The 25,348-nt window shown below is 48.5% G+C and overlaps 11 protein-coding genes across 13 annotated transcripts; 6 read left to right on the forward strand and 5 right to left on the reverse strand.

Moving 5' to 3' along the window:
• The first annotated feature begins 194 nt into the window (after positions 1-194).
• Positions 195-7,639, forward strand: FOIG_10688 (uncharacterized protein). The gene is made up of 2 exons (XM_031211087.1): positions 195-4,596; positions 4,654-7,639. The coding sequence occupies exons 1-2, from the start codon at positions 1,355-1,357 to the stop codon at positions 4,736-4,738; spliced, it is 3,327 nt and encodes a 1,108-aa protein (XP_031059020.1). The 5' UTR covers positions 195-1,354; the 3' UTR covers positions 4,739-7,639.
• FOIG_10689 (uncharacterized protein) lies at positions 1,927-7,927 on the reverse strand. The gene is made up of 2 exons (XM_031211088.1): positions 7,707-7,927; positions 1,927-7,645 (listed from the first exon to the last, which is right to left on the reverse strand). The coding sequence occupies exons 1-2, from the start codon at positions 7,809-7,811 to the stop codon at positions 5,264-5,266; spliced, it is 2,487 nt and encodes an 828-aa protein (XP_031059021.1). The 5' UTR covers positions 7,812-7,927; the 3' UTR covers positions 1,927-5,263.
• Positions 7,928-8,472: 545 nt separating this feature from the next.
• On the forward strand, positions 8,473-11,174 carry FOIG_10690 (uncharacterized protein). Of its 3 annotated transcripts, XM_031211090.1 has the most exons (6): positions 8,498-8,948; positions 9,158-9,201; positions 9,510-9,815; positions 9,972-10,051; positions 10,105-10,279; positions 10,366-11,054. In XM_031211090.1, the coding sequence occupies exons 3-6, from the start codon at positions 9,679-9,681 to the stop codon at positions 10,799-10,801; spliced, it is 828 nt and encodes a 275-aa protein (XP_031059023.1). In that variant the 5' UTR covers positions 8,498-8,948; positions 9,158-9,201; positions 9,510-9,678; the 3' UTR covers positions 10,802-11,054. The 3 variants fall into 3 exon arrangements, with proteins under 3 accessions (XP_031059022.1, XP_031059024.1, XP_031059023.1); XM_031211089.1 differs by having other exon boundaries at positions 8,473-8,948; positions 9,158-9,815; positions 10,366-11,174; XM_031211091.1 differs by lacking the exon at positions 9,510-9,815 and having other exon boundaries at positions 8,473-8,948; positions 10,366-11,174.
• On the reverse strand, positions 10,978-11,939 carry FOIG_10691 (30S ribosomal protein S6). The gene is made up of 3 exons (XM_031211092.1): positions 11,825-11,939; positions 11,744-11,775; positions 10,978-11,694 (listed from the first exon to the last, which is right to left on the reverse strand). The coding sequence occupies exons 1-3, from the start codon at positions 11,846-11,848 to the stop codon at positions 11,394-11,396; spliced, it is 357 nt and encodes a 118-aa protein (XP_031059025.1). The 5' UTR covers positions 11,849-11,939; the 3' UTR covers positions 10,978-11,393.
• Positions 11,940-12,018: 79 nt separating this feature from the next.
• FOIG_10692 (uncharacterized protein) lies at positions 12,019-13,449 on the reverse strand. The gene is made up of 2 exons (XM_031211093.1): positions 13,147-13,449; positions 12,019-13,100 (listed from the first exon to the last, which is right to left on the reverse strand). Exons 1-2 carry the CDS (start codon positions 13,269-13,271, stop codon positions 12,137-12,139), a joined length of 1,089 nt encoding a protein of 362 aa, XP_031059026.1. The 5' UTR covers positions 13,272-13,449; the 3' UTR covers positions 12,019-12,136.
• A 121-nt stretch (positions 13,450-13,570) lies between these two features.
• On the forward strand, positions 13,571-17,512 carry FOIG_10693 (DNA repair protein RAD5). The gene is made up of 2 exons (XM_031211094.1): positions 13,571-17,051; positions 17,104-17,512. Exons 1-2 carry the CDS (start codon positions 13,657-13,659, stop codon positions 17,180-17,182), a joined length of 3,474 nt encoding a protein of 1,157 aa, XP_031059027.1. The 5' UTR covers positions 13,571-13,656; the 3' UTR covers positions 17,183-17,512.
• Positions 17,513-17,673: 161 nt separating this feature from the next.
• On the forward strand, positions 17,674-19,297 carry FOIG_10694 (uncharacterized protein). The gene has a single exon (XM_031211095.1). The coding sequence runs from the start codon at positions 18,205-18,207 to the stop codon at positions 18,991-18,993; it is 789 nt and encodes a 262-aa protein (XP_031059028.1). The 5' UTR covers positions 17,674-18,204; the 3' UTR covers positions 18,994-19,297.
• A 489-nt stretch (positions 19,298-19,786) lies between these two features.
• FOIG_10695 (uncharacterized protein) lies at positions 19,787-19,960 on the forward strand (the record flags this gene model as incomplete). The annotated part of the gene is made up of 1 exon (XM_031211096.1): positions 19,787-19,960. The coding sequence occupies one exon, from the start codon at positions 19,787-19,789 to the stop codon at positions 19,958-19,960; it is 174 nt and encodes a 57-aa protein (XP_031059029.1).
• Positions 19,961-19,985: 25 nt separating this feature from the next.
• On the reverse strand, positions 19,986-21,435 carry FOIG_10696 (uncharacterized protein). The gene is made up of 2 exons (XM_031211097.1): positions 20,295-21,435; positions 19,986-20,234 (listed from the first exon to the last, which is right to left on the reverse strand). The coding sequence occupies exon 1, from the start codon at positions 20,727-20,729 to the stop codon at positions 20,319-20,321; it is 411 nt and encodes a 136-aa protein (XP_031059030.1). The 5' UTR covers positions 20,730-21,435; the 3' UTR covers positions 19,986-20,234; positions 20,295-20,318.
• Positions 21,436-21,603: 168 nt separating this feature from the next.
• Positions 21,604-24,948, forward strand: FOIG_10697 (uncharacterized protein). Its single transcript, XM_031211098.1, has 2 exons — positions 21,604-24,195; positions 24,263-24,948. Exon 1 carries the CDS (start codon positions 22,542-22,544, stop codon positions 23,352-23,354), a length of 813 nt encoding a protein of 270 aa, XP_031059031.1. The 5' UTR covers positions 21,604-22,541; the 3' UTR covers positions 23,355-24,195; positions 24,263-24,948.
• FOIG_10698 (uncharacterized protein) lies at positions 23,352-25,074 on the reverse strand. Its single transcript, XM_031211099.1, has one exon. It carries the CDS (start codon positions 24,808-24,810, stop codon positions 23,623-23,625), a length of 1,188 nt encoding a protein of 395 aa, XP_031059032.1. The 5' UTR covers positions 24,811-25,074; the 3' UTR covers positions 23,352-23,622.
• Positions 25,075-25,348: the final 274 nt, after the last annotated feature.

Below are 25,348 nucleotides of genomic sequence, written 5' to 3' on the forward strand. Positions count from 1 at the left end.
CAAATAGGGTTAAGAAATTAAAACTTGAGGACCTTTGTACTCAGTTTCATCTAAATATTCACTGACTAAATTTTTATTTAATATAAAAAATGTGGTGTTGAGATAATTAGTTAATTGATCATGATATCCGGTTCTTGGTGTTTTGGTCGGGGTGGCCGGTCTGTGGGGGTGGCCAGTCTTTGGGTGACGGACGTTATCTATCTACCCTCCTTCCCACGTCACTGACACTGACACTTACCCGACTTTACTTTACAGTACTTTCCCGCTTGGAGGTGATCGTCTGAGCTTACTTTTATTCGCGAATACTCTTTTTATACTTAATCTATCCGACGCCTTCCTTGTCCACAAGCAATCTTGTCCTTCCTTGTCCTTGCGCACATTATTCTCGCCCCCAATCCCCCAATCGTGGCCTATCTCCCAGAGAAAAACTTTATCATTCATATCACGCCCGTTCCCAGGCACATCGCGTACCACAAACCGTGCAACACAGCTGCACCTCCCCTTTACCCCCAAGAACATCCTAAAACCATTCGATCGCGTCCTTCTATCATCCCCCATTACGCCCTTCTCAGTGAGGTTGTACCTTTCTGCAGGGGATAGTGGCCCGCGCTGCGAAACCGTGGGCTCATTTGCGCGACACCGATCTAATTCCGATTGCAGTTCCTACTGAGCTGGGGCGCTGAATGGCATTTGAGAGGAAGCCAGCTTCTGTAACCAAAGCCCGCTTCTTTTTCGACAGGCCCATGCCCATTGACAGCGGCCGCGAGAAAAAAGAAAGCAATTCGGCCACTAACGAGCTTTGGGTGACCAGGGGATTTGTCACTTTCATGCTTCATCATTCATGCTAGGCCAGCTCCCTCCCTATTGAACCCACCACTATCATCTTTCCTTAGACCTATACACGCTGGTCGCAACACGCCTCGCTCCATCAGAGTTTCGAGATTTAAATGTAATTTTTTTCTTAATCTCACGCGCTTTCCGCCAACTCATTTCCTTTTTTCAGCCTATTACCTCAGCTCGACTTTTGGGGTGATTTAGTCCGATTGCAACCCGCTTTCAGCACGCGCCCCACGACTCTATTTCAGCCTTTGGGCAATCGGATCAGAGCCACTGATTTACAAATTCCTGCGACCATCTGCACAACACCTAGGTAGTGAAACGCGCTCGCCCGTCTGCGGCTTGCTCATTTCCTTAAGCCAGACGCCGTCACGTGTAACACAGTAGCGAGTTCATGCATCCAATCATCAAAGCTTCTACTGCTCATACTTCATCTCGACTGATATTGGTCCTACCTTGAAGTCTTCTTGTTATTGCAGATCCGTGACAAGCAGTCGCTTGAACCATTGGGCCCACGATGGCCACAGGGGAAGATGTCTGGGACTCTCTCCCAGAGGGGGAGCAAAAGTCTGTCTGGGATGAGACAGAGCGCAATTTCTGGGTTAATCTTCGCAGCAAGAAGGATGCCGAAAACAAAAAGATTGAGAAGGATTTCCAGCTCTCGATTAATGAAGTCAGGTTGAAACTCAGTGACCTTACAGGACAGCGAAGTCAACTGAAAGAATCTCAATCTCGACTAGCCAGGGAACTCGCCAAAGTCGAGGCTGAACTGGCACGCACCACGGATGAGTGTGAGGAGAAGGCCACCCGACTTGAGCGCATTGAGCAGGACTACCGCACGTCACGTCAGAAGAGAACAGAAACGCTCCATGATATTTGGTTCAAGATGCGTCGATTCTTTAGACAAAAGAGAGGAGAGGATCCTGATGCCCCAGACCATCTCGGACCCGAATCAGAAGGCATTGTTCTACCTGAAATGTTGCCAGAGCTATCCTCAGGCTTTAATGGACCGACCCCACGAGTAGAGCCTACTAATGGCACTGCAGTGGTAGCGGACAGACCTGAGGAAGAAGAAGAAGAAGAAGAAGAAGAAGAAGAAGAAGAAGAAGAAGACGAGGATCGTATGGAAGGCGTTGAGCACCACGATAATAGGGGAGCCTCGAGCCTCGTTGATATTGTTGATGCTGATGGCAATGTGATTGGACCCGTGGAACAAATAGAGCCTTGGAACCAATGGGTTGAGGGTATCCAAGAACTGGAGATACAAAGACCCGTCAAGATCCGCCGAGGACGACGGTTCAACACTACACATCTTGCAGGCATTTACGAGCGAACTGAGGCGAAGGGGGTCAAATGGCTCTCTTGTATGATTCAAGCGACGGGGGCGATACAGGCCAAGAGATGCCTGTCTTGCGATAAGAACCAAGGCGCCTTCGACGACTGCATCATTGTCGGCGGGGATCTCTTTCAGAAATGTGGCAACTGTGAATGGAATCGCCAGGGATGCCATGGTTCCTCAGGGGACACAATTGACATACTGGCCTCGAGGGAGAGGGCACAACGGAAGAAGCAGCTGGAGGATGGAGTCCAAGAGACTTCTGCAAACCCTTCCTCAGAAACAGTACATCAGACAGTTGAAGTTCAGCCGAGGTCTGAGCAAACAACTCAATCACAACCTCAGCGAGTCGATGAACAGATTTCTGTGCCATATCGGCCACCTTCACCAAAGCCCGCTCTACAATTCCCTGAGCTACAGCCTGAGAGACAACCGGATAGACAAATTGAAAGACAGCCCGAGCGGCAATACGAACAGCAACCCGAGCAACGGCCTGAACGACCAGTTGAGCCTCAACCTGCGCCACAGACTGAGCGACAAGCAGGATGGACTACTGCACGACAGCCAGAACGGAGCCCTGGACACCAAACCGAGAAAGTTCCAGATCGACCTAATGAACGATTCCATGATGTGATAGCTGCGAAGGCCCCAGAACGGACTGTCGAGGTAGCACCAATCCAAATCGCTGAACGCCCTCGTGAAATGTCCCACAGACAAGCCTATGGATCCCCCCATGGTCCTCCAAGCCGGCCGACAACGGCTTCTAGGTCAGATTATGCTCCGGAACGAATGATTGACCCTGTGGACTCGCCCTTACCGACACCAATATATCCTCAACCCAGGCCCCTGGAGACACCACGTTCTGTGCTTCCCTCAGGTGTTCTGCGCCGCAGTCCTCATGAAATCCTCCATCCATCAACAGAGCTCGATGGCCTTGCCAGAGACTATCGCGGTTCTGATCCAGCTCACACATCACGAGAGCCTGAGCAAATACACACCTCACAGGAGTATCGCATAGCTGCTGGTTTTACGCCGGCTAATGTGAGAAGTCGACCTCCATCCAGCGAGCGAGGAAGACCAACTCCACCATCTCTGTCCCTGGACCCTTCATCGCAGCCACCTGAATCCCCTCCTGCCCAACCACTGGAAGAGATTACCCGAGAGAACATGGTCCTCAAGAACGACGGAAATGTTTACACCTATCCTGAATGCGTCGCCGGGGTGCCATTGGTCAAGATTAACGAGGAACACCCCTATTGGGAGGCCAACTGGCCTAACGTCAAGACACTCATTGAGCCACAGCTTGCTCGATGGCGTGAGAAACACCAGGCTGCCATTGAAGCAGGTCCCAAGCAGGATAAGGGTGGTTCTTCAAAGTATCAAATTGGCAGACAGGTCAACCGCGGTATCAAAATTCTCGAATTCCACGAGAAGGGCCCAATCAGTCCCTATCAGTTATTGGGTAAAAGATACATCCAGGCCGGTAAAGGCGGCATAACGTCATACGACACGCTATTCCGCCTTTCAGAGACAATATCGGAGCTCGAGAAGTTCAATCTTGACATATCGCCGGTTGACTGGATGCGACAGCGACTTCACGAACTAATTCAAACGCAGGGTCACAACTTCAATCTGCCACGAACAATTCACGATTTCTATCATGACTCCAAGCTCACCAGTCTTCGTTATAAACATGGATTCAAGAACATAGGACGTCCTTCGGGAGCCATGAAGGCGCGCTTGAGTCACGGCAGCCCTAGCAATACACCCAAACCTCTCCAAAAGCGGAAGTCTATGCACTCTGTTCCTACTACGCCCCGGGAGGATTCATTCATCAACCACTCTCCTCTTCCTAACCAGGTACCACCAAGCTATCCAGCACCAGCACCAGCGCCAGCGCCGGTCCCCGCCCCTGGGCCCCAGCCAGCATTCAGCACCCACCTCAACAAGAAGCCGAAATACATGCCGCCTACACATGGAAGCCCCGTACATGACGAATTTCACTTCGAGGCCTGGTCCGACACAGATTCATGCAGCGGAGGCAGCATCACGAAGTACGATTGGCGGCTTGCTGTAGTCAAGACTCGGTTGTATACCAGTCATATCAATGTCACACAGTATTGGACCTGGGTTGGTCAGATACAATGTTTCCAACACCAAGTACTCAAGGATGTGAAACCTGCGAAATGGGGCTTATTTAGGGACGAGATCGATTTCCATGTCAACCTCGCAGAGATTGAGGAGATGGAGTGGAGTATCGAAGCACTTCGTGTTCACATCATTATGAAAAAGGATGCCGGAGAGCTTGCTGCGGATGGCAAGCCTCGAGGCGATGTCATGGCATCTTTTCCACGAGCCCGTACAATGCGTCGCTTCCTGTTCTTCTGTAGAGAGAGGGGTATGAAAATGGCCAAGAGGGAGCCGTAAGTGTAACCCCTGAGAACAATTGTGACAAAGTTGGGAACTGACCTGGATAATAGTGAGCAACTCAATAATCTGTGGGATTCCGTGGTTTCTGAACAATTGCCCGGTCGAGGCGATTCTAATCAACAGTTGGTGGAATAAATTTTGTTGACCGCAAGCGACCGTCTTTGAGGGACAAAGATGGCCCTATTTATTCTACATGTCTCCCTTTTAATCACGATCTGACTTGTTTCAATTTCCTATTGTTTCTAGTATTTTTCTTCACTCATAGAGGATATCACTTCGCACCAAGCCAACACTGGATTTTGTGTGCTCACGGGAGGATTGTTTTTCTTGGCTCGGGGTTAAAAGGATGGAAAAGAGAACTTGATGGGTGGAAAGGAAAAGCCGTTTAGAGAGGAGTTCTCTCATATTACATAGTATACCTTGAGTCGATTAGATTGAACAAATGGTCTCAATTTCCTTTCAATTCTTTCATAGCCACTAGACTAAGTGTCTCGAAGCAAAAGTCTAGACAGGACTGATGTGGTCTTGATACAGGGCTCATCTCCAAGAGAGATCGTATTACTTGTGGCAAATACCATATTCTTCCTGAATCAAACAGACCATACATACTAACTCGGAACAGATTATGACGCATATACATCCTTTTCTACATATTCATCCCTATCGTTTTCTCAATGTTCGCGTTGGTCCTGGTACTATATTTTGTGTCGCTGTAGACGCTGCTGCCTTCACCTCGACACCACCACTGCCCATCATGCGACTCATCAGAGCAGCTCGACACTCCTTCGCCTTATCGTCACGATATTCCAACTGCGTTGCTGGGGGCTCGGATTCTTGGTTTTCTGGATCTTTGTCCTCATCGCCAAATACGTCGTGGAGCTCAGCCGCCGAGCGTGAGGCAGCACTGCTGGCATTGGAGGCATTGCTGATGGCACGGCCGAATAGCTGACGCTTGCGAGGTCTTGGGGCTGGTTGTTCGGTTTCATCGGAGGCGAAGGAAGGGAGATTTGGTGTTGTGGTCTCAATGAGTGAGGTCAGTTTTGAGGAGAGGGCCTGGCGCTCTGCGGCTTTAGCGCGAAGACGAGCTTGCTCTGCATTTTCCTGTTGTTTCGCTTGCTGTATATTTTCTTGTGGAGTTGGAGGATTGTCTGTGGTTTCCTCAGTGCGAGAAGTTGTAGTGTTAACTTTGCTTGTGGAATCGGAGCGAGAGCGAGGCAATGTGGTATGTTTGGTGGGTGATGGAGATCTGTTGAGACGTGCTTGAGGAACCTCAGCAAGAGGTGAGTCAAAGTCTTTGTCCTTAGGTAGACTATTCGTTGTTGTTTGGTGAGTGCGTGCTGTGACAAAGTCTGGTGAGATGACCGAGACAGGTTTCGCAGTCATTTTTCGAGAGACCTTCTCAGGCGAATCATGATCAAAGGCCGAGGTATCGACGCCAGCGCCGTGTGGAGGTTTCGTGATATGACTCTTCGTTGACTTGGACACCGGTTCTGAATGAGTGCGCTGCATGGGCTTTTGATGCAATCGTGCTTCAGGGGCGGTTCTAGAGGTTGGTCTAGGTTCAGGCTGAGAGGTTTCTGAGTATCTTTCTTTAATCTCAGGGAATATATAATCGTCGAGAGGGACTTTGAAGCCTGTACGGATACACTCCCAGAACCAATCTGCTGAAACAACAGGAATGCCCCATTTCAGAGCCACGCGCAACTTCTCCTTGCGCATAGAAGTGATGTCCTTGCAAATTAGCACGCTTGTAGTTTTACGAAACTCTCCATCAAACTTGGCTCCTAACTGAACAGTGGCTCTGGCAACTTGATTGAGCTCGATACCTGTAAAAGCAGCACTGCATATGATAAGATCCGAAAACGCCGGTATGGGGAAGAAGGTGAATGGCCGACCGAGAACGTGTTCCCCAGGGTCAAAGTATTGCTTGTTGTGAAGGCACTTTTCGATATAGTATTCTGTCACAACATGGAGGTTATCGTAGGTTTCCTGAGGGTGAGTGTTAGGCTGAGATGTCTGAGGAACAATCAGAAACCGACTGCGAGGTGGCTTTGGAGTTCTTCCCAGAGCGGCCTCATTTAATGATGAGCAAAGAGTGGCCCCGAGGGTGTCGAGTGTTTGCTCGAGGACAGAAGTTCTTTGTGCGTTGAATCCATGTATGTAAAAGTAACAGCTCCCAAAAATGCCCTGGTCTTCTTCTGGGACTATAGGAGCTGGTGGCTCAGGCTGAGCTTCTGCTCGCTGTGGCTGTTGGACCTGAGCTTGGTTTCCGTCTTCCTTATTTTCCTGAGCGAAGGAATAATCTCTTGATGTTGACCGACCGAGGATATCGCCCCAGATGTTATTACGCTGTGAACTGAGCTTCATGCTGGCAGTCTTCCTGAGCTTCCTAGGGCCCTCCTCAGCGCCACCTGCAATGGCAGACTTTGATCGCTTGCTCATTGTACGTTTCAGTTCTCTTGTAACCCATGCGCCCTTCCCTTGCTCCTCGTGAGGTAATGTCGGGTCGAATTTGGCTTCTTCCAAGATCATCCCTCGAGAGATAGATTGTTCAAGCCAGGCGAGGGTGACTGGGTGAATGCCCCATGCTCTGGCTGCAGTATATTTCTTGCCTTCTGGTTTGTTGACGATTAGGTGTGTGCACCGTCTCGTCAAGTCGCCCGTATATAAGCCTCCATTCGATGTGATTTTATTTGCGATTTCGTCCCTCTGGTCGCCAAAGCCAGTCAAACAAATCAGCAGCGAATCTCTTGCTGGCTCTCCTTTTTGTGGCTGGACTGTAGGATCGATGCCTCGCCTCTCTAGGGGCTTCAGTTGGTGCTTATTCTCGAGCTGTCGATAATCGATCTCTTCGTCGTTCTTCCATATCTCGCTAAGTTCTTCGATCCAGGCGGCATCCATGGCCTTGATATCGGGGCGTTCACGAGCGACATGGCGATATTTGGGTGTGTCGTAGTCACCAACAATAAGATGGGTTACGTCGGGTGTGAGATCGTATTTGTGAATACCACCAAGCTCGGCAACTTTGGAAGCGATGCTGGTCTAGGCATTATGGGTCAGTAAACAGGACTCATGATGACTGACGAGTTTGAACGGTACCTACACGATGCTCAGCAGGAATACTTGTACAGCAGACGACGATGCCCTTGAGAGGTTCTGCTGGATCAATTTGTATATCTTCCTCTTCATTCGCGCGAGGTGAGGCCATCTTCAGTCCCTTTTGTCTGGCGGTTGCTGTGGTGTTGCAACTTGGACGTCGGAGCTTGTGATTTTAATTGATATTAATCTTTTTGGGAACGCGACGTGAACTAAAACCGCGTCAAGTGCTTAGACTGGGCCTAGACGTCATGACACAGGCGGGGGCTCTCGCTACCTTGAGATTTGCACTGTAGAGATCCACTGCAAGCCGCTGAAACCGGAGCTGAAGGGTATAGAATACAGTGCGGGAACAGCACCACACATCATAGATGGATGACAACTCCATCTCCGCGAGATACTTAAAGGGCAGAATCATCTGAGTTTAACACAAGGATTCACTGTTGATCAGAAAACTCCAACTCAAGTGCTATGCATAGTTCGTAGACTCACGTGCAGAATAACCGTTTCCAGAACTCAAGAACCTTGACTCCACAACTCTACTACTGGCCCAGAGCCGATAATCGAATTTTAGGCTTCTTATGCTCATCATTCACGAAATTCTATAAAGAAAATTAAATAGAGAATTTAAAATATATTAATGAAGAATCTTATTCACGTTAAGAATTCCTTTATCATAAGTGTGATCAGTCAAGGGACCTAAGACATCTCATATCAGATATAAGTGAATTACGGATACCCCCGTAAGGCATCTACAGTCAAGCCCCGCTCATCACCTAAACTTCAACCCCACCATCAGCTAAGATCGCAGCCTTGTCGCAAAGTGAAAGCTCAACCCCTCCATCTACACTTCTCCTTCGTCTCCAACAACAACTTTCCGCCTTCCCTCTCGAACATAACTCAACCGCAGCGGCGCAACCTCCACATGGGGAACTCCTTCCGATAAACACTTCCTCACCCTCCGGCCCTCACTCTGCGCCATCTTACCACGACCGAACCAAGCACCTTCACCGTTCGATCACCACTAGGAGCCTAACCCCGAGCATCCTCCGTGGAACATTTAGATCGTATCGGCCGACGCTCGCCAACAACCCGCTTGACGACTCGATTTCGACACCCTTGCAGAGCCTTGCCAACTAGCGACAATTCCGACGCCGTCAAGATGCCTCCACCATCTGCTGCCCAGCAGAAGGTTCTCATCGCCCAGTTCGTAGCTCTTACTGGTCAATCAGAGCGACAGGCTACCCGTGTACGTATTTTCCGTGTTCACCTTCCTTATGTCGATCATCGCGAACCAAGCTGGTCCCTGACACGGATAAACCTCACGACATCCTACTGCTCTACACAGCATGGCTTGGGCTATGGATGCATCGGCCTGTGTTTCAGCGGCGCCTATTTAGCCAGGAGTTGTATCATCATGATTGTATGGTATGGCGTTGCTAACATCCACTTTAATAGTACCTCAAGAATGCCGGTTTCAAGCTCAACGAAGCTGTCGATACGTAAGTTACTGCCGTCTTTTCTATTCTTTATGCTTGTCATGATACACGTCGCCTATGTCTACTGGCACAATGCTCCCTGCTACATCCGGATACGGATATGTCTATATTGAGCAGCTTCCGGCTATTGTTTGCCCATTGTATCCTGTCACTGTCGCCTGGCCCACTATTGCCCGTCTCATTTGCAAAGTATGACCGACAAAGACGCCGATAGTCTTAGACAAGGTTACTTGTAGATCTGGTGCTATTGAGGGGTCTTGAATACGTTACCTCGAGGATATGCGTTGCTTATGCTTCTATCAAATTCCCAGATGAGAACCATGGGGATCTTGAAGTAGTTGGCACCCATGACCGGGCTTGTACAGACGCCTCCTACGTTGTTACAAAACTTTCAACCCCTCCTATTCTTCAGAGCCCTTGACCATTCGGTGCTTTGTGACCTATTGTAGTCACTCAAGCACAGTCCGGCCAGCTAAGAAGATGGGATGGAAAAGTTTCAAGAAGCGCATCACGACCGGGGTTCCTATCTTGTCCTCTACCAAGGAGGCCGGCAAAGATACCCCTGGATCGTCTCATCAGACGGAATCTGAACAAACACCAAAGAATTCAAAATCTCGGTATATCACCTTGGTGTTCAATAGTTGTGTTATGTGTTGGCTGAGATGGCCACAGCAGCACGCATAGTTATTGTTGGCCATTACACTGGCCCTTTGCTCGGAACCCTTCGCTATTTCAACATTACCTTGTGCCATTGACTGACATATATCGAATAGGTTCTTTTCATCCAATGGAGACAATAAGGGCCCGTCGCCTCTAGAGGCATCGCTAGACAAGCTATTCTCTCAACTGCAGGGTGTGTATGGTCCTCTTAATTCGTCAGGCTCTTTAGCTTACATCTTCAACTAGACTCTAGCGATGAAAAAGACAAACTCGAGCTCGACTCCACAATGTCATACCTCACTGAGAAGCTACAAGTCAACATCGAAAATGCCGAGCTACTTGTCGCGCTTGAACTTCTCCAGGCTCCCTCTGTGGGCGTCATTACCAGAAAAGGTTACGTTGATGGCTGGAAAGTGACTGGGTAAGAGAGCACCCAAGCCTGCTATTGACACCAAATGCAATACATGGCCAGACTCCTTTGTAGGATGTATTGCTGATTTGATACAGAGCTGGAACGACACATCAAGAGCATGCCGCCCATCTCCGAAAACTGACCAAATCCCTCTCTTCTGACCCGACGCTATTCAAGAAGGTTTATAGGCATACCTTTGTTGCTGGTCGAGACGGCGACCAGAAAGCACTGAACCTTGAGACTGCGCTCGTTTACTGGGACATCCTGTTTGCCCCTCCGGGAATGGAGTGGAAGACACCAAACCGCAATTGGTTGGAACTGTGGAAGTCCTTCCTCAATGCCAAATGGACTCGTTCGGTCAACAAGGACATGTGGAACATGACACTCGAGTTCGCTCTCAAGTCTTTATCTGACGAGTCGCTATCATTTTGGAACGAGGATGGCGCGTGGCCAAGTGTGATTGACGACTTTGTGGATTGGTGTCGTGAGCAGGGCATTGGTAAGACCGATGGCATGGACGTTGACAACTAGGGAAGCGGCACACTCATTGGCTCACAACACGAAACGGAGCCCATAGAAGACATGGACTCCTGCGACTTCGGTTCCGATATCCACATACCACTGTATACAGGCAGGGCACATCGTTCAGGCGCCAACCGGACACACGGGAAGCGGGTTGCGTTTCTAGAAGGACGGCGTTAACCAAGAGCACCCGGACCATCGGTGTGGTTGTAATTGATGACTTATGATAGACATGCAGTAACAGAATAGAACACATTCATGTTACCAGTCTTTCTGTGTGATTTGTGTCTTGAACCCTTGGTGAGATTCGTCCATGTATTAGGTCCTTGAAAACGTGACAAGTACATTATGAAGCGAATGATAGTTTGGAGCTCTACAATATTTCATACAACCATGGCTGCTGTCTTTAGACGCAGCGTCGTTTTTGTACACGGCATCGTGTGATGCCTAAGCATAGGGCCAAGTCTTTTCTCGGACTCTGACGCCCACACTCTCATTCGAGGATCGTTCATGTATCCTACATGATGATTTCCTGCTCCTTCGTTCTCGCTATTAAAGCCGTTTGCCATCCATTTATATCTTTAAGTCTTTCCCTCTCCCCTTATGCCTCACTACCAGTCGTCTTCCACTTGGGCGGTCCAAATCTAGCCAATGACTCAAGCTTTCCGTCTCCGAGCTTGACATGGGCGGCGCGAATCATACGGGGCTCGAGGCGCAATGTATTTCGTACGTCTTGGTGAACCTTTGAGGCGGCATCGTATCGCATGACGAAGTAATGGCCGTGTGTGTGCTTCATCTGATGCACTGAGATAGGCTTCGGTAGGGAGAAGACACCCCAGTTGGCGAGACCGCGGACGACACCGCCATTCTTGAGGACGAGGGAACCGACGGTTTGGGCGATTCTGCGTTGGTTAGCTAAGATCGGTTAATGATTCGATGTGAGGAACGCACTCCTTCACCTCGGAGAGGCTGCCCGGTCGGACCTGACTTCGGTTAGCTCAAATGCATCCACAGAGAGGAAGGAACTCGTACAATTGCAATTAATTCGTAGAGCATCTTGGTGATGACATCTACAGTAAGAATGATATTGTCGCGGAACAATTTGATGTCGCCCAAGCTGGATGAATTTCTGGCGGATCTCGAATTTCGGGCTCCGAGGATTAGCCACTTCAATGGTGGGAGCTCATGTCAAGTGGGGCATCTATCTATTCACAACACAATGCACTGCTGGATTATAGTCGATTTCATCGTCATTCATGATAATCTAAACACGATGCCTTCTATATTACATGCTTTTTGATAAAGTACAGTCGAGACATATCTCGAGATTGGTGGTTTTACATATTAGATTCGCTCCTTAGACAAGGCCTGCCAGATACTCCATGGCAGTTTCCAGCCAGCTGTCTTGACAGCGAATGGGTTGAAATCTGCTTGCTCTAGACGTTGCAAGTACTGTGCCGAAGGGATAGCTTCAAGAAGCACTCCAAATCCCTGACGGATCTCTCTCAATGTGTCGCTTCCCTCGGTATACAAATGCTCAGCTTCTCCTTGATGCTCAAACTCATGACCTGGATCCTCTCCTGCCTTGAGCCGCTTGAGCATCTCTCGGGCCGTGATGAGGTGGTCATTGGCTCGTGTCGCGACCTGGAATACAGCATCTTGAAGTCCGGGAGCATTGGGTCCCTGCCTGAAGACCTCCTCCTCCTTAACTCCTGCTTCAGCCATAGCATCCAATGGCAGAAGAAGTGCAGGCTCTCGCACTGCTGGAACCTGACCAGAAGGTGTATTTACTGGAGGAGGAGGTGCCGCCAGAACAGGGATGCCACGTAGGACCGCAGCGATACCACAAGCCTTTCCGATATGACTTGCGAGATGATCGACATGCATTGATCTCAGCGGAAGTGATGCTAATGTCGCGTACATGAGAGTCGAATATGTATTCTCAGCATACTCCTCCAAGCTCGCCAAATTCGCAAAAGGCCTGTTTGTCATATGCTTTTCTCTCGTTTTTATTAATCTCGAGATCCAAAATTTTATAGATTTCTTGGTAGAATTGCCATCACGGGCTTCCAGATCTTGTAGACCCTTGTGAAGGAGGATGCAAATGGGTTCGCGAGGGGGACGACCCGCGAAAGTGTTGTCAATGGATTCTTGCCAGAATTTCATTCGAAAGGATCCAATCGTAGGGTTAGAGACGAGCTCAGGGAGACGAACAAGCTCAAGGTTGAGGGTACGGAGAGCAGCGTAGGTGTCTTGTACTGGAGAGGGGACGAAGCGGCGAATGAGATGAGCATCATAGTCGCTGTTTCTAAGAAATGTCAGATTATATTGTTTCAGAATATAGTTCATCTTACTGTAACTGTGTCAAGCAGTATCTTCTTGCAGATTCAACATCAGCATCTGTGATATATGTTCGGCGACATGTTCGGGCGTGGGTGAAGCCCCGAAGGCTCTGGCCCAATAGTCTTGGGCGATACATTGTAAAATGATGAGTCCTCAACGATTGTTGAATTACAATTGTCTTTCAAAAACCGTTATCATCTCAATAACAATGCAATTGATCGTGATAAAATGGGCATGACGGCCCTGCGACTTAGACACGGCCACCCATAGACGTCGGATTTCCAATCGCCTTCAGTGAATTTTTCATGACGTCGAGCTTTACCGCGCCACAGCATCAGCCACACCAATTAACACGAAATGACGAGATGGAAGGAACCACTTAAACACGGGATCAGGTGACACTGCCACGCGCAGTCGCGCCTGCAAGGGTTTGTCGCGTCTCCCAGCTTCGACCTCAAAGAGCTCTTTTGGGGGGCTTCAACATTTTTGGCCAAACACTCTATGAGAAAAGGTCTTTAGTCATGACACTTTCTTACCAAGAAAATCACCCAGATGATCATATAGATCCAGAACCTCCCACGAAAAGAAGAAGGTTTTTTGCAGACCCAGACGAACTTTCTTCAGACCCTGTCTCTCATGACCAGTCCCCACTACCGCAGCCGAAACGGTTCTTTAAAGATGAAGGCGATATCGAGGAAGAAGATGAATACAAAGATAATTTAGACGAAATACACGACGATGATCTCCCTGTAACATCTCCGTCACGGCCACCGGCGCTCCAACAGGAGTCGTCTGTCTCCTTTGATCAAGAGGCATTCGAAGCTTTCGTCGGGGACAAGGTCTCTACTGACGTTCTCTCGGCCATAAGAGACCACTGCGGAAACGATCTCGAACGAGCGGTTAATATGTACTTTGATGGAACATACAAGAAATTTGTGAAGAAGCCATCATGGAAAGCACCCTTAAGGCCTGTCTCTACCGCCAGCTCCAGTCGGTCGCCAAGCGTCCCCAACGAACGCAAGCCAAATATCAAGACAAGCCAAAGAATGCCAAAACAACGATATATAGGAGCGTTTGGTGTTGAAGGATGGGCCACACGAAGCGGAGTTAACGTGTTGAAGCACGGCGATATCGTGAAAATCGAGCGACAAAAATTACAGCCACCCCAATCTGTCAGAGGGAAGGGAAAGGCCGGACCAGTTACACCTTCGCGAGGATTTGCCGCCGCCGCCGCGAGGCGAGTCGATGTTATCGTGCGCTTCACCACTCAAAATGGATCAGAAGTTGGACGGCTAGCGAAGGAGACAGCAAATTGGGTTTCAGCTCTGATCGACGAAAAGGTGTGCAAATTCGAAGGAACTGTGGTCTACGCCCCTGAGAGACTCCGAACGAACGACACGGTTTTCTTACAATTGCGATGCTCACTACTCGACTCTGCCTTCTTCAGCCGCTCATTCAAACTTGCTGACGACCGATCGGCTGCTTTCTTCGAACAAAACGAGACGAACGATGAGAAAACACTTCGACTACGACAAGTCGCACTGGTCAAATTATTTCAAGAGATCAATTTACAGCCCACTATGTCGAATTCTGCTGCCACAGATGGCCGTAAGGGGCTACTCCGAGCTGCTGAGCAGGACGAACAGAAGCAAAAGGAGGCCAAGAAGTCAAATGGGAATACAAATGGAAACGGTAAGGAAGCCGGCTCATCCCAGTCGTCCGAGACCGAGGAAGGAGAAGAGCTGGAACAGGATCAGCTTGATGCGCTGTACAAGAAGGCACAGTCCTTCGATTTTAGCACTCCTGAAGCGGAGCCAGCAGATACCTTTGCTATGACACTGCGATCATATCAGAAACAAGCGCTACACTGGATGATGGCAAAAGAGAAGGACGAGAAAAGCAACCGGGAGCCATCCATGCACCCTCTTTGGGAGGAGTACGATTGGCCATTGAAAGATGTCGATGATAAAAACGTACCTCAGGTTGAGGGACAGCCGAAGTTCTACGTCAATCCGTATTCTGGCGACTTGTCCCTTGACTTCCCAGTTCAAGAACAACATTGTCTGGGTGGTATTCTTGCCGATGAAATGGGTCTCGGCAAGACTATCCAAATGCTAAGTTTGGTGCACACGCACAGATCCGAGATCGCGCTTCAAGCTCGCCGAGCAGCTGTTGAGCTCTCGAGCGTGAATCAGCTTACCAGACTGGGCAAGAACTCAGAATCGGTGCTTGATGCGCCATGCACAACGTTGGTGGTTGCACCCATGTCGCTACTGTCGCAATGGCAAAGTGAAGCGGTGAAGGCTTCCAAGGATGGAACGATGAAGATTGAGTTATACTACGGCAACGAGAAGTCAAGCAATCTGCAGGCACTCTGCTGTGCTTCCAATGCGTCCAACGCTCCGGACCTGGTGATTACCAGTTACGGAGTTGTTCTATCCGAATTCAGTAGCATAGCTGCCAGAAACGGAGACAAGAGCTTTCACAACGGCCTCTTCTCCCTAAAGTTCTTCCGCATTATTATCGACGAGGCACACCATATCAAGAACAGGTCATCCAAGACTGCAAAGGCTTGCTACGAAATATCAGCCTACCATAGATGGGCTCTGACGGGAACTCCCATCGTCAACAAATTAGAAGATTTGTTTAGTCTTGTCAGATTCCTAGGCGTGGAACCTTGGAACAACTTTTCGTTCTGGCGAACATTTATTACTGTGCCTTTCGAATCAGGCGACTTTATGCGGGCCTTGGATGTTGTACAAACAGTCCTGGAGCCTCTCGTCCTACGACGTACAAAGGACATGAAAACACCCGACGGCAAACCGCTTGTGCTCCTACCACCTAAGCAAGTCGAAATTGTTGATGTGGAGCTATCGGAAACGGAACGAGATGTGTATAGTTACATCTTCAACAAAGCGAAACGAACGTTTTCGCAGAACGTTGAAGCGGGTACTGTCATGAAAGCCTTTACCACCATCTTTGCACAGATCCTGCGTCTTCGCCAATCTTGCTGTCATCCCATCCTCGTCCGCAATCGTGATATTGTGGCAGATGAAGAAGAAGCCGGAGCTGCTGCTGATGCCGCTGCTGGACTGGCAGATGATATGGACCTTGAGTCACTTATCACTTCTTTCACGGCAGAGACAGATGAGGCTTCGAAGGAGACTAACCAGACCTTTGGTGCTCATGCCTTGGAACAGATACGTGATGAGGCTGAGAATGAATGCCCTCTATGTTTTGAAGAGCCGATGAATGATCAGACCGTGACTGGGTGTTGGCACTCTGCGTGTAAAAAGTGCTTGCTTGATTATATCAAGCATCAGACTGGCAAAGGCGAAGTGCCTCGGTGTTTCAGTTGTCGTGAGCCGATCAACAAACGTGACCTGTTTGAGGTCGTTCGACACGACGATGACCCTGATATGATGATGTCGAAGAATCCCAAGATCAGCCTGCAACGAGTTGGTGTTAATGCTTCTTCAGCAAAGGTGGTTGCACTGATGTCTGAATTGCGGAGTCTGAGACGAGAACATCCCAAGATGAAGTCTGTGGTGTTCTCCCAGTTCACGTCTTTTCTTAGCCTTATCGAGCCTGCTCTCACTCGTGCGAACATCAAGTTCCTGCGACTTGACGGATCTATGGCCCAGAAAGCTCGAGCGGCTGTACTTAACGAGTTCACCGAGAGAAAAGGGTTCACGATCCTATTGCTAAGTTTGCGTGCTGGAGGTGTCGGGTTAAATCTGACGAGCGCTGGCCGAGTATTCATGATGGATCCCTGGTGGAGCTTTGCAGTCGAGGCTCAGGCCATCGATCGAGTACACAGAATGGGACAGGAGTCGGAAGTACAAGTCAAGAGATTTGTGGTCAAGGAAAGTGTGGAAGAGCGGATGCTGAAGGTCCAGGAGCGGAAGAAGTTCATGTGAGTCTTACTAATGGTGAGAGTATCAGAGCGTAGCTAACATTTGAAACAGAGCAACCTCTTTGGGCATGATGAGTGATGAAGAGAAAAAGCTCCAACGTATCGAAGATATCAAGGAGCTATTGAGCTAGTAGTGGCGCATATATCTGCTGCATGCATTGCTTGGTTTGTTTCTGCATATTTCTCATTGCTAGACATGATGGCTGTGGCATGAATGCATTCGCAAGGCGTCTAGGACATAAATGGGATACGAACAATAGTATAGAGGGCATTAAAATAGCAGGCAGCCTGTTTGACAAGATAGTCTAGGTCATGGCAAGGCCTCAAGGAGTCTGGTTGGCTGGGTTCGAAGTTGGGATCAGAAAACACCAGCATCTGATGAACAAGTCTGACATGAAGTCAATCACGATAGTTTAGGCATTTAAAAAAAATACATGAAACTTAATCATCTCTTCTAGTCATGTCTTTATATTTTGAGGAACAAGACGATCATTTGGTACTGACTGTTGGTCATGGTGATGTCTCAGCGCGGTCATGTTCCTGCATTGCCGCAATGGGCGCGTGACCAAAGGCCCTATGAATGTATCATCCTCAGTCTCAGCCATCACGAACCTGACGCGACTCACCTGACTTGGAACCTCATGGGTACAAAATCACCGTAATATTCAACTTTGACATATTTAAATACTCCAGAGTCAGCCGGGTGGCTGCTGTCACTGTGGGAGTGTTGTGTCACAGAGTATACATGTATAGGCGACTGCAAATCCGCTACACAAGCCGTTCGCCTGGTTAACCTGCACTTTCTCTCTATTCTTCACTCTCTTTGTTAACGTTCTTTGAGCATATTTACAACCTGGATAACCCTTCGTTAAGGTCTGGAGAAGTAGTCGAGGGACAAAGCAACGGCGTTGCTGCAGCTCACGACTCGATCTCTCAAAAGGACCCAGAGATCAAGCAAGAGTTTGAGGACGAGCTAGAAGAGACACAAGTTGGTGAGATTGAAACCGATACAAAGTCTGTACCCAAGGACAACCTTAAAGACCCAGACGACGATTACGACAGCGACGACGAGCATCATCTTTGCTCCATACTTCTCTACTTTATATCAAAAACTCTTCTGAACCATCTCAGAGACGTACCTGAAGACATACCAATGGACCGCTTTGCCGAACAGTTCTTTGGTCGTCAGGACCAGTCTTCACGCTCTCGACCTCCTGAGGATCCCAGCTTCATGGAAACATTCGCAAAGAATTTGGCCAAATCCGCTGCTAAATCTGCCGCCAGAAAAGCCATGGGTCAATCATCTTCTGAGAAACGAACTCGCGATGGCACACGAAGCGGAAACCAGATCAACCCTGAAGACTTCCGTGGTGTAGCTGAGTTCGTTCTTGGTATGCTTGGCGGCAAGAATGAACAGCCCCGAAGAGACGATGATCGCAAGAAGGATAAGAAGAGGAAGAGAGATAAAGATAAGGAGAGGAGCAGAGAAGCACCGAGGAGTGGGGATGTTGAAGATGGCGGTGATAAATACGGATCTGATAAAGAACGTCGAAAGAGACGTCGTCACCGCGTAACCTTTGCAGAACCATACTACGAGTCTCCTCGTCCAGAAGAGACTTACTACGCCCAGCCCTACGAGCCTCGTCGCGACGATGACAAAGAAGAGCGCCGCCGTCGTCGTCGTCAACGTCGATACAAGCGCGACCTAGATCTCAAGACCCTTAAGACAGAGTTGGAGGCCATGTCGAGCACCATAATCTCTTTGAACGCAAGAGGCGCCAAACATCGGGACTGTGAGTTTTATGATCGCTTTGTGAGAAAGGGCGGAAGGTTGCAGGATGTCATCGGGAGTACGTTGGGACAGATCAGGGGGGTTATGGAGGGTGAAGTTGAGGCGGAGGAGAGAAGGCGACGGAGGGATCGTAGGAGGGAGATGCGATGATATCCATTGGTACAAGGTTGAGGGTCTGTTATTTTATTGCGTCTTTGCAAACGTGTTGGGCAATCTTCTAGAATTTATATGTGTTACAACAAAGAATGTTCTAAAGTTTGATGGACTGCATAAGGAACCGGTGCTTTGCAGATGTTTGATGGGGTGCTTGTTTGCATGTACATATAGACGAGGGAGCCAGTTGGCGTTTGTAGAGAATGAAAGAAAGAAATCAGTCATTGGTTGTCAGTTTCAACTGGCGAGGTATGATGGTGGACACGATATGTCGCTGCAATTGAGGAAGCAGGTTATTCCCTGGGTATATAGATATGCAGTCGCTTTCTTCCGTTCTGTCAATAATGCGTTATCCGTGTCATCCCCATAGACACTCTCTCATTCGCGATGCCTTCCATCAGTCTCACTCACAATTCAACAATCCTCAATCACCTTGCACCGTATATCACGACAGAAACACACACTACAAAGCCAACAACTCAAAGTTACAATCACACTCACGACTTCAAACCTCTCCTATCAAGAGCCCTTCACAAGCTTCATCGTCGAGACACAGCTCCGGAAATCATAGGGATAGTCGTCGGTTTAACTCTCCTTGCCGCTATCATCGGAGTCGGCTTATTTGTATGGAACTGGAACATCTTCAGGCAGCTCAAGGCGAGCAGGAGTCAGAGACACAACCGTCTTCGTCACTCACACCGTCGACGTCATATCATAGGACATTTCAACGCAAGTGTCAAAGATGACCCTGAATATGTCGAGCTTGAGTCTCGTGAACTTCATCACCGCCATGGAGTCCGTCACCACCCTAACTGCCGACATCACAGGCTTCACCACGGACATCGACATCATCGTCCAGGCCCTCGAAGACCGGAGCCGATATTTCAGATGCCCAATCCCTGTCATCTACATCCACTTCACCCACCGAATGAGATGGATGCACCTCAGATACATGATGGACTGAACAATCCTTTCATGTTTGGACATCGCTGGCATAGGCGGGATAGGGATGTTGTTTCTGTTTGTTAGACCACTGCACATGAAGAGCAATAGACTGTATGATATACCGGGAGGAGACAATAAAGAAGCTTATGAATATCTCGAAGACGGGCTAATAGAATACAAATGATACGATACATGAATCCAACTACACAAACATGATGCCCTGGGACTCTACTTTTCGAAGTCAAAGAATGAAGCACTAATACACTCAAAGGATACACATGAAATAGAGAATTCTAAACATGAGTTAGCCTCATTCTCATGTATGTGAAAGTATGAGGACAGTATTCACTTACCAAAAGGCAGGGCTTCTCCCCCTGCTACCCATCTGCCGGCTTATCAGGTGGAGGCGGAGGTGCATCATCCGCAGGAGCAGCACTCCTATCGGAATGTCTCGAGCCTCCACTGCTCATCGATTTATGCCTCCTATGATGATGGTGGTGGTGATGATGATGCCGGCGATGTTTCTTCTTCCTAAAAGTAAACCGTGCAGATCTGTAGTAGAAGTACAAAAAGGTGATGACAATGGCCAGGAATGCAGCAAGGGTAAAGCCCACAATGAGTCCAATCTTGATGTTGTTATTCGTAGTTGGGTTATCAGAGAATTGTCTCCTTATAAGAGTGGGATATGGGCTAATATGGCTGAAGGGCTTCGTGAGTGGATGAAGAATGGCTGGGGATCCATGGCGTCGGGCAGCCTGCAGGTGAGGCGAGGATATAGGGATATACATTAAATCTCACAGATCTCAAGCAGAATAGAGTCAAAACATTGATATAAAAGTGCAAAAGGGGGCGTCTAACGACACCAAAATCAGCAAAACATGATGCAGGACAATATTCTTATCTCTTGGGATGAGGCCTGAAGAGATGGATATTTAAGTTTACGTCTACGATAACGGGATCAGGCAGAAATATGGCAATTGAACATGGTGTGAGAGAGATGTTTCTTGAGGAACGACATGAAGGAGGGATGCATGCATATAGGCGCTGCAGCCCGACGAGTGTAGTGAGAGTAAGACGTGCATTCATGTCCCAATCAATGGATTCCGAGGCGAGGTTTGTGCAGCGATGGTTACTGTTACGGTTGACTTGCGGGGGGTGAGAATGCTGTGCGATGTGAGTTGTTAGTTATGGATAAAAGGAGGTAGATGTGCGTAGTGAGAATAGAGAGTTGTATGACATGATATGAGGCTATGAAGATGTTACCTGTTGTGATATTAGACAGATTGTGCTTGATCTAGCAGTAGAAAGGCTGAAACATATACATGGCTATACAAAGTTGAATAATAAATGAATAAAAAGAGGAACAAGAACCAAAAGTTATCTGCCGTGGCTTCAATGCCAACGCATCAATCGACCATTTGAGGCATTCGATCAACGTCTCGTTACCAATCGTACGACACCATTCAACGATGCATGCACGTTGTATCACTAAGGAATACATGATTGGATATGTCAGAATGTAACATGATATCAATCAAGTACCAAGAACCTGGAGAAGTGCACATTGATCGTGTTGACATCACGTCACTCTACCCATGAAAAGCCCATCCCATAGTCTAGAGCTGAAGCCATAGCCAAGGAAGGGTCATGGCGCATGATGATCGTATTTGCTTTTTCCTGAGGCTCAACTAACGCCAGCATAACCTCCAATATCATTCTGCATTAATTCATTATTTCTTTCTTCTCTCTGATCCAAAGGCTGAGCGTTTTTTCTACTTACCCCTGTCAACCCCCCATGACAATGTTCAGGGGATGGAAACCGCCTCACTTACACGACAGACAGGGCCATGACTCGGCTGAGCGGATCATCATGAGCACTTGACAAAGAGTTTACCATACTATCAGATCGCTTATTATTAGCTACAGCAGTAGACGCAATCCTATCGGCACTAATCCGTGTATTCCGGGCATGGTCTCCGCTCTGTTCGTTAGTTGATCGACGGAGGGGAAATGACCCAAGTTGGCTCTGAGAGGGCTGAGTCTTGGAGGGCTGAGGATGTATTGACCACCTGTTCGTTGGCAGACATGATGCAACGGATAGATACATGCATTTACGATGCTCTACAGTATCCAGTGCTGATCAACACGACCAGAATCAACGGCTCATCAGCTCTAGAATCATAAGACACGCTTAAACTGAACCCCCCGCTTAATTATTGACCGTACAGGTAGTATTGGGGCACTATATACGAGTCAAAGCGCAATTCCCACCTCTGCTCTCCTCACTTTCAGTCCAGGTCCAGATTGCCGAGAAGCAGCACGCACGCATTGCATTACCTGACCTGTAAAAGTTAAGCCCCTCCATAGACTATTCAATCATAAATAGACTCGTTCTTCCTCTCAGCTCAGCTCACTCTCTCTATAAATCATCAATCTTCAACATATCAGCTCCACACATGGTTCTGTGGCTTGCTATAACCCCCACGTGTCATCACCAACCTCTTGTATCGCGTGTTGATCACTACGATATACATATACATACAGTATAACCATAACCATAAGGGTATTCACCTTTATGGTTACTCATCGATCACTTTATCATGAAACATAACAACAACGTCAGACTTCTCGCTGTTCTCGCAGACCCAGAATCAGACGAGAAGAGCGAGTATCGCTTCCTCGTCGACGGCGCTCACGTAAGATACGTCACACTAGACGGGGGTCTCATAGACCCTGAACATCGCACATACGAGCCAAAACTCCTCCCTCAACTCCCTGTATTTCCCCCCGGGGACTGGAACGAGGGCCGTGTCGGAAAGGACGGGCATACAGGGAAGCCTTTCTTCTGCGAGACGAGAAGAAGCAGTTTGCCTGGGATTGGAAATGTCTGGCATGATGTTATGGTAGATCATCTTGAGCTCCGCCAAATCGAGCGTGTGCGCCAAACACTCTATCGTGTATCGCATCCTTCTTCTAAGACACCGGTACTGGCAAAGTTTGCGCAGTTTCCATGGGAGATTCCTTACTTCGCTGCTGAGACGACTTCGTACGAATGGATTCACGGTCAAGGCATCGGTCCTGAGTTTCTCGGTCATATTCACGAGAACGGGCGAGTCATTGGTTTCCTCCTCGAAGAGATTCACGATGCTCGGACTGCAGAACCTGAAGATCTCGCCGCATGCCAGCGAAGTCTGCAAAAACTGCATGATCTGGGTATTGTACATGGCGATATCAACAAGCACAACTTCCTCATCAGACAAGACGGCGATGCTGTCCTCATCGACTTCGAGACAGCCTACAAGTGCACAGATCCAGATATACTAGATGAAGAGTATCGACATGTGAAAGAGAGTCTGGAAGATACATCAGGGCGTGGAGGAGCAGGTATGGCGAGCGATTCAAGTTCAGATTAAATGGGTTATGAGTATACGGATTACGGTACAGCATATTACCACATGTGCAACAGGTTTTCATCACGAATAACAGGCGTTATCTTTTTCTGATACCAGGGTATACAGCAAATGTCAATTTATCTTATTGACTAATAAACAAGAATTCTTTTTACAAAAACAAAAAAAAAAAAAAAAAAAAAACGTGCCCGATTTCCAAGGGTCTATCAAGCCCGAGAAACACCAAAAGCGCCATCAAGAAGAAGAAATAGTACAGTGAACATCTCCGAGCTTAGTTCAGGAGGATCTGCTGCACATACTGGGGTCCGAACAAAGGCTCGCCGAACGCAGAGCCAGGAAGAGTAGCGACAGGCTTCTCAGCAAGCTTGCCATCAGCACCTCGCTGAAGAGCAACGAGACCGCTGGTACCGTTCTGGTTACCAACAAAGACGTGCTTAGCAGTTCGGCTGAAGCTCATCATACGGGGGAGGAGGCCACCAGATGAGACGGTATCGGCATAAGTGAGAGTTCCGCACTCAGCGATGGTGAAGCGAGCGATAGAGTCGGTCTCGTTTCCGGACAGACGGTTGGAGATGTAAACGTCCTTGTTGTTAGGAGCGAGAAGGATCTCACCAACAGCAGCGGTCTTGGGGTCCTTGGCAGGAGCGTCCTTGCCGTAGGTCGAGATAGACTGGTGGTGCTTGAAGGCAAGGGTGTTCTCCTTGTAGGAGACAGAGTAGACGAGGGCCTGGTTGCTCAGCTCACAAGCAACGATGTAGTGAGTAGCCTTCTTTCCACCACGAGGGTAGAAGACACCATGTCGAGGACCGCAGCCAGCCTCAACAGGAATGTTCTTTGCGATCTTGTAAGCATCATCCTTGGAGTCGATGATGACAACAGAGTCAGTGCCGAGATCGTTGACGGCAAAGTAGCGACCAGAAGGGTCAAGGTTAGCCTGATGAGGGTGAGAAGCAGCCTGGCGCTCCTTATCGGGGCCAAGCTTTCCAGGAGACTTGAGAGTCTTGACGAACTCCAGGCCACCCTTCTCAGTGTTCCAAACATCAATGGTACCATTTCCATAAGCAGCACCGACGAGGCGTGTCTTGTCCGAGTTGAACTCAAGATGAACAACGCCGACACTTCCGGCCTTCTTGGTCTTGAGGGTAAGCTTATTAGCCTCGAGATCAAGATTGAAGAGTCTCAGCTCATCAGAGTTCTCGTCAACGGCGTAGAGCAAGTTGGGGTCATAGTAGGCCATCCATGAGTTACCGCCCTCGATCTCCTGGTTCAGAGTGAGCTCGAACTTGCCCGTCTTGGGGCTGAAGTCGGCGACGTAGATGTGGCCAGAGTTTCCGAGAAGGATGCGCGCAGCAGCGGATGAAGATGCTGAGGCAGCGGGGTATGAGCTGCGTGCAATGTTAGGAAGCGCAGAGGCAGATGTGGCGAGAGTGGCCAAGAGGCCAGCGATAGTGTACTTCATGTTGTTGTGTGAAGCGTGTTTTGTTTTGTGTTGTTTCGTTTCGTTTCAAAGTCGTAGTAGTAGTAGTAGTAGTAGTAGTAGTAGTATACTGCAATAGCGATCGACAATCAATATCGAATGGGGTATCAAAAGCTGAAAAAGCCAGAAAGTCTATAAAAGAAACAGGAACCAGTCCAATCTTTTTAAGAATTGAAAAAAGTATAAACGTAATCGTGTGTAATTTTAATGAAGGGAGGCTGATGTTAGCAAAAAGGATTGCGGCTGTGAGAAATAGAGTGACCAAGGATCAATGGCTGGGGGTTGAGCATATATAGCTACAGATGTAAGCCTCAGCCTCAAAAGACCTAGACCAGGTAGTGAACCATTCTCACAAAGGACTGCGATCCATGCAGATGCACAGTCACTGGAACAAGAGAAATCCCCTCAAAAGAGCAACCTTGTCAAGCCTTGTTCACTGGCGAAAAGGCGAACATCCCATTCCATTCAGTGGAGGCGCAGCGTCAGTGATTGGAAGAACAGCGATCAACCGCTGATCAGG

Source organism: Fusarium odoratissimum (assembly GCF_000260195.1).
Source record: "Fusarium odoratissimum NRRL 54006 unplaced genomic scaffold supercont1.19, whole genome shotgun sequence".
NCBI lineage: Eukaryota > Fungi > Ascomycota > Sordariomycetes > Hypocreales > Nectriaceae > Fusarium > Fusarium odoratissimum.